The sequence below is a fragment of the Mus caroli genome, chromosome 6, assembly GCF_900094665.2.
Source record: "Mus caroli chromosome 6, CAROLI_EIJ_v1.1, whole genome shotgun sequence".
In the NCBI taxonomy this organism is placed as follows: domain Eukaryota; kingdom Metazoa; phylum Chordata; class Mammalia; order Rodentia; family Muridae; genus Mus; species Mus caroli.
This window is the reverse complement of record NC_034575.1, coordinates 81,023,709-81,030,749: the sequence shown is the minus strand read 5'-3', so window position 1 is coordinate 81,030,749 and position 7,041 is coordinate 81,023,709. Positions and strand designations below refer to the sequence as shown.

Sequence of the window (7,041 nt, the reverse complement as noted above, 5' to 3'; positions counted from 1 at the left end):
AAAAAAAAAAAAAAAAAAAAAGAGAGAGAGAATGGCATCCGTGACTTCACTGCAGCCTAGTGATCGGATTCAGAAACCCATCTTTGAACAGTGATGCTCCCGAATCAGCAGCCCACATGCAGACCCCCCCAGTTGTGTCCTCCATCACAGGCTATTCTTGCAATGTTCCTGTGTCTTCAGGCACACATGCATGTCACATTCTAGTTAATTTTTATGTGGCTTTAATCTGTCTAATAGTATTTTAGGCTCCCTCTAACCTTAGCAGTTAAAACTTTTGAGTATGAACCTGCTTCAAAAGGCAGAGTTACATGAGAAGTTGGATTGTGTGAAATCCCTTCTCCATCCCCATCCTTTGCCCCCTTCTGCTTAGCCTCTGCATTGCCAGCATTATTAGTGCGTATATATGTCTTTTAATATTCATAATGTTATATAGCATAATACATATTTTTTTTTCATGTGAAAATATTCTCTGAAGACCATGTTGGTTCATGGAATCTCTTCTCATTCTAACTTCACTACTGAATAGGAAGGGCTCGTTTTTGTATGTAGTTTAGTTTAGTTCAGTCAGTCGGTCCATACATGGAAGCATAGTGATTTCTAACATTTTCTTATAAAAATGTTGTTTCAACTTCATACCTATTACAGTAGGTATATTAAAAGTATACCAGCAAAAATAGTACTGGCAAGACTGTCATATGTCACTGTGTCATGAGACACTGGTGTGGATATGTAAAATAAGCCAGTTGTTCTGAAGACACCTTGCACGGTTATCCTGAAGTTGTCCTCGTATCCTTACTGTCTGGTCTAGAGATCCTACCTAAGGATCCTACACTCACATCTATTTCCTGTTTACCTTAACAGAGATTTAAAAAAATATCTTTCCAGGCGTTTTTCTAAGCTTAACAGGAAGAGTGGCATCTTGGTATAGGTTTCCTTTTTATCCCTGGAATGGTGGGTGAAGTTGCCTCATGTCTTTTCATTTTTAAAGTGATTTTTAAACTAGAGCCGACCTGTGAAACTGTTATATCTCTTTTTGTTACCTACTATTCTCCTGCTTTTTGCTTTTCCTCTTTCTACCCNCTTCTCTTCCTTTTTTTTCCACCACCCCCTTCAATATGCAGATTTTTAGGACTATGTTATGGGGACAAGGGCCTTATCTATAGAGTGCTGTAGCAGTTGTTTCTGTACATTTTTTTTCACCCTGATTTCCTCAGCCTTTTGTGTTCNGTATCGAGTTTACTGTTAACCTACCCNGTCCTTAGTGATTTTGAGTATCTACATGAACTGGACTCTCGTTAAATANGGACTGTTGAGGTTTTCAGACCGAAGCTGAGACTCTTGAAGAGATTATCCTTTGGTTTTAGCCACAGAGGTTTTACAGTGTCTCAATAAGGGAAAACTGTTCATTTTTTAAAAACTTCTTATGTTTAGGACAAATACTTAAACAATTTAAATGTTAGCCCTTTTAGGGACTTCCCATAAAGGTTTCTAATTATTTTAGAGCAACTTTATAAGGAAATTCTAACTTTTCAGGACTGAGCTCTGGTCAAAGCTTAGAGCATCATTTTACTTACAAGACTTCTGCTTCCTCCTGGTTTGTTAGTCTGTGATGTCTAGTCTCCTTTATGAGAGCCTATGTCCAAATGGATTTTATCTTTCCTTTCTCTGAACTTCTGGAAGCAAAGTAGTTTAGAAAGCATCCTGGTGAAAAATGTCTGCAGGTATTTCCTGGCTTCCAAACGTAATGTGGGCAGCTTCAGTTGAATCTCGGAATGCAAAGGCCTATTCTCTCTAGCTAATCATTTATTGTTTGCTCCCTGAAGAGAATGCCCGGTAGAGTTAATGACNTCAGATCCATCTAATGCTTAGAAATAAGTCCTGGTTCCTGCACTCATTTACCAATACCAAGAAATTGCTTTGTGTGTAGTGGCAATGAGAAGGATTTTGAAGGTGGAAAATGGCTCAAATAATTAGCAAGAAACATACCTAAATTCCTTTGAGCCTCCTTTTGTTCAATCCATCTACTTTGAAAGGTTTCTTAAGAGAAAAATAAGTGAGGAATGTGCACAAGGGTGAGGAGAGCAGATATTTGTGTGTGTGTCTTCTGAGGCAAAGTGTGAACAGCAAAGCTGGAGTGGACTAATGTTCTGTGTTTATGAGCAGTGCAGGGGAACCATAATCCATTTGTTGCTTTGGGATACAGGGAAGAAAGGAACTCTCTTGTATTTAGTTTCCCTTGTATAAGACTACACTTATCCAGCAACAAAGCAGGAACATTTATTAGGTCAGATAAGTTTGTGTACAGATTTTTGTTTTTGAGACAAGATTTTGGGATGTAGTCTAGGTTGGTTTCAAACTCCAGGTCCTTCTGCCTTAGCCTCCTGGCCTTGCTAGGACACCCAACCTTAACTAGCTTTGCTTAGTAAGTGTGTATAACAGAGGTAGTAGTTAACTTACCAAGACTCTTTCTGGGAAGGGATGACTAGGGAAGTATTAAGTGAAACATTAGCTGAAGCTTGAGTGGCATCACTAACTTTAAGTCAGAAATCTTCCTTTATGTGTAATAGTGCCTCCTTATGCTTGATGAGATTTTCCACCACCAATTCTCCGTTCTCCTTTTACCTGAAGCAAGATCTATTAAAGAAGGAAAAGATAGCATATAAATCCATCCTCTCCTGGCCTTTCTCAAACAGTTCTATCATCAGAGATGTCAACTCTTTTCCTCTTGACTGTGAGATAGTCCACATTTACTCTAAATCTTCAAATCTTCAAGAAATAATATCTACATAGATACAAGATCATTTTCAGGTGTTATTAATTCCATTTATACATTTGCTTTTCTTATCCTGTATTCTCTTCTGCCCTTGAGTCATTTGGTCCTTTATAGAATAGCTTGTGTGATGGATACTGGGGCATGTATATCATATGTAAGTGATGTTCAACAAGTACTCAGACAGCAGTTGGAAAGCATTGGCTTAGTTGAAACTGTTATTGTCTGTATAATTGTGAAATGGTACTAACATGCAATAATTGTTTCCGTTTGCTCCTGTGTTCAGTTGCTCTAACATCCCTTTTAATAGCTATTATTTGTATTGTTAAAAATGCTTGTTTCTTATCTTATATAACATTCTGGGGGCACAAATCATAGCTACAACATCTAAAATCTTACCAATGGTTCCTTTTTGAGAAAATCCTAAGTGTTTGGCTGGTGGGAGACATTTACTGCGCCTAGAACTGTTCAGGCAGTTAGACAGCTGCTGTCCTTGGTGATGAAGTGATTTCATGTAAGTTCTTAGCAATAGATACANTGCAGGGCTGTGCCCTGTGTACTGTTTGTGGTCACTTCTGGTATCTTCCTATGTCTATTTGAACTTCTAGAAAAATGCAGACTCCAGGGTCTTAATGTCTTGAGTTCCTGACTGCCAGGCACAGGAAATGTTTAACTATTTTAATCATGTTTTTGTAGCCCCAAAGAAAGCCTTTATAATAGGAAATGACAGGGTCCCACCACAAAGTTATCTCTTATCAGTTCCAGTCTCTGTGGATAATGATTTGTCAAATTTGGACATGTGTAAAATGCAAGGGCCCTGTTATTTACTTTGGAAAGGAAAAATTAGATGAAGCTGATAAAAGAGTCATGGCTTTTGTTAGGAGACAGAAACCATTAGAGGCAGTCATTGTTAGCTTAGGAAAGTGTCCTTGGACCCCTCCCTGATGAAACCTAAATCTGCTTGAGTCATTCTTTGCAACTCCAGGGGAGGGGAGGCGAAGGAAGGAGGGGAGGAAGAACCTGTGAACTAGAGTGGCTTAGAGGCCAGACAAGCTGCTGCTAGTGCACCAGGCAGTTGCTTGTCCCAGAACTCTCCTCCACCTCCGCCGGTGTTTTTAGATTTTGGAAAGCACATTCCATCTTGCAGAAGGGTGACATTCCTTCACGCAGTGCTTGTTGCTCTTCCCTCTTGCCTTCTGTAGATGTAAGTGATTCTTTTTCATTAGTAGAAGCAGAGAAAACACATCCAGCTCAAAGCAGCATGAGTCAGTGCATACTTGACATGCCTCTATCCTCACAGCACTCTCTGACTCTTCACAGTGCTCACTCCTAGTGTGCTCTCAGAGGGGAGCAGGGGGGAAAGGCTTTCTAAATACAGGGCTGTTTGTGGAGGAGGGAGAGCGGGAGTCTCTTTTTGTTCCTTTACTTTTTGCCTATCTCTTTCTCTCTCTCTCTCTCTCTGGAGCTTTCCAAACAGACAGGTATGCATGTACTTAGGATAATTTCTATATGTTAGTTTCAGGACCATGAAATAGTAGACAAAATACCTATAGTTCAGGACACTATAAACAGATAGAAAACAGATTTGCTGCAGATGACANGATAGAACTTTGCCATCTTGCATGAGGTACCTTTTAGAAAACATGCGTGGAGATAGACCAGTCCTAACCATTAGCAACAATGTCCTTTTTTTTGCTAAAAGGCCTGCAAGCTTATTTTTCATGGCCCTCTAGGGAACTGCCCCTTACTATTGCTGTTCATTCTGTAAGGATGGCACTGACACGTCAATGGCCAAGGTCCTGCCTGAGAATGGCTTCCTGTGGGTTCCTTTTTTGGGAGAAACTGGCTCTGTGACAAAGTGAACCTAAATAAATAAACTGTATGAAGAACCTGTGAAACAAGGCTGTGGCAGAAGGTGCTGCTCAGAATNAGGCAAGAAAATTCTCATCCTTTTATATATACCATAAGTGACCACATTGTTCTAAATACACAATTTCATTTCTTGTATACATCCATTTTTACTCTGTGTATTTTCTTTGTCTTTTTTCATGTCCATACATTATTTTTATGTAGTTTAAATTTTGTTACAAATCTTAAGTTTTTTTCTTTTGATGTTGTGTTTACCTAGTGTTTAGCTCCTTTTTTTTTTCTGGCAAGATAAATTTCCTTAAAGTTTCCATGCTGCTATTGTATAGAGGTGAGTGGTCACTTGAAATGAGAGATCCCGTGGCAGAGCCTCTTGGCTCTCACAGCAGAGGCTTCATTAGGTATGGGGTGCCTAAGATTTGCCTGGTNGAGTGGAGCAGAAGGTCGAGTGNCAGGTGACCAGCCAGCGAGCAGTGCAGTTGCTGTATAGAGCAAGGCCATTTGATTATGAGAAAAGTCCTGGTTACAGAAGTTGTGCTCTGAGGAAGAGACAGTGTTTGCTTTAGGAAAGAAAGGGGGCCAGCTCTGCAACCATGAGCCAGCCTAACTCAGCTTAGATGTATCTGCTCTCTTTTTGTGCTGGTNATCCCCTAGTTACCATTACCACAGGAAAAACCAGCCAGGTCTTTATTGTAATTACTTATGGACTTTTTCCACTTTCTCTCCCTTTTCGTTTCATTTTGTTTAGTATGTATTTTCAGGTCCCTGTTTATTCTTGTTGAATCTGTGTATGACAAATGACAGCTTCCTTCCTTAGTTGAGGAACTGTAGAGCACAGTTTGCTCTGACTGGCTTCTTGTCAGGCCACCAACAAACTCTGAATCCTGAGAGTTGGTTTCAGTTCTCACTCGATTCTTACTTTTTATTTTAATGTGTTGTACCAGTTTGGTCAATGTATCATTCATTATTCACATTAAAATCCTCAATTAACTTCTTGGTTTGGCTTTTCCATATGTCACCTCATTTTTAATAAGGTGTCCCCTCCTTTCTATGTTATTTCTATATTTGGATGAACTATAGAACTTAAGAATTTTAATACTTGAACCCTTTAATAACTGTCTGGGCATTTTAAAACATCCATCTTGAGTAGCAAGTTTGGCTTTGACCACTGAAACTTGGCTTTATATAAACTCCATGCACTTTGGGAGAATTGGGTCACTAAAGTCACAGTTCCATCTTTGCACTTTCCCTGGTGGCCCTTGGCTCACATGTGTCTCTGAAGGTAGAGACAGCATGTTTGCCATCTCGTCTCTGTTGCACTCTGCCACCTGTACTCTGTCAGCAAGGTTATTAGTCTTGTGACTAGAGGGAAAGAACTAAGATTTTGGGGATTCTCTCTCTCTCTCTCTCTCTCTCTCTCATATTTTGAGACAGAATTTCATGTACCTAAAATGACCTTGAACTCATGACCCTCCTGTGTCTTCCCAAGTACGAGGATTACAGTGTGCTTCCGACGTGAGAACATGATTTTAAGGTTTATTTATTTTTTATTTATGTGTATGTATATATGTCTCTGTATGTGTGTGCCAACTGTGTATGGGTACTCATGGAGGCCAGAAGAGGGTGTTGTAGATCCTGGAACTGTAGTTGCTGGTGGTTGTGAATTATATTATGTAGGTGTTGAGAACTAAATTCAGGTCCTCTGAAAGAGCAGCAAGCACTCTTAACTGGGGAGTCATCTCTTCAGCCTGATAACATGATTTTTTTGATTCTTTTGAATTTTCCACTTAGATTATAGAGTTGGCTTGGAAAACAAATTACTGCTTGAGTAGTAAAAATAAAGTGAATGCAGTTTTCCCATAATAACTTTATGTGATAGTTTTGTAATTGTATGTTTCTAGGTACCTGGGGCTCAAGACTTGGTGGATTTCTCTCCTGTGTATCGGTGTCTACACATATATTCCGTCCTGGTGAGTCTTTACCTGATCATCCTAATAAATACGTATTAAATCTCAAATTCTGAGTTGTTATTGTTGTTATTATTATTACTTTATTTTTGAGCAAAGTATTGTTCAGCGAGTATTAACTAATTCCTCTGCTCTTGCTTGAGTCTTGTTTATATTTGCCTTGTAAAATTCAAACATAGCTGATGAGATTTCAAAGAGTCATCAGCAGATTGGTAGGTTATGAGTAGAAATGTATTCAGATTTCTCTGTTTCAAATCTAACATATTTAACCTAGAATAACCTGCTTTTTATATATAGTAAAGGATTTATGAAAAGTATTTACATTTTTTGACNGTCATCCCTTTCGTTCTGTAAAGCACCAGTAAAAGAAATTTGCTAAAAGGGCAATAATGTGGTGTTAATAGTCTGTGTAGTTGATACTGATAGTGTAGGATATTG

General features: G+C 39.0%; 1 protein-coding gene across 3 annotated transcripts in view; it reads left to right on the top strand.

Annotated features, from left to right (window-relative positions):
- Exoc6b (exocyst complex component 6B) overlaps positions 1–7,041 on the top strand; it is a 424,430-nt gene that overhangs the window by 180,795 nt on the left and 236,594 nt on the right. For all 3 annotated transcript variants that reach the window (XM_021164559.1, XM_029478862.1, XM_029478861.1), the window contains one exon: positions 6,538–6,606. In XM_021164559.1, coding sequence (XP_021020218.1) covers positions 6,538–6,606 — 69 coding nt within the window. The remainder of the gene's footprint in view (positions 1–6,537; positions 6,607–7,041) is intronic.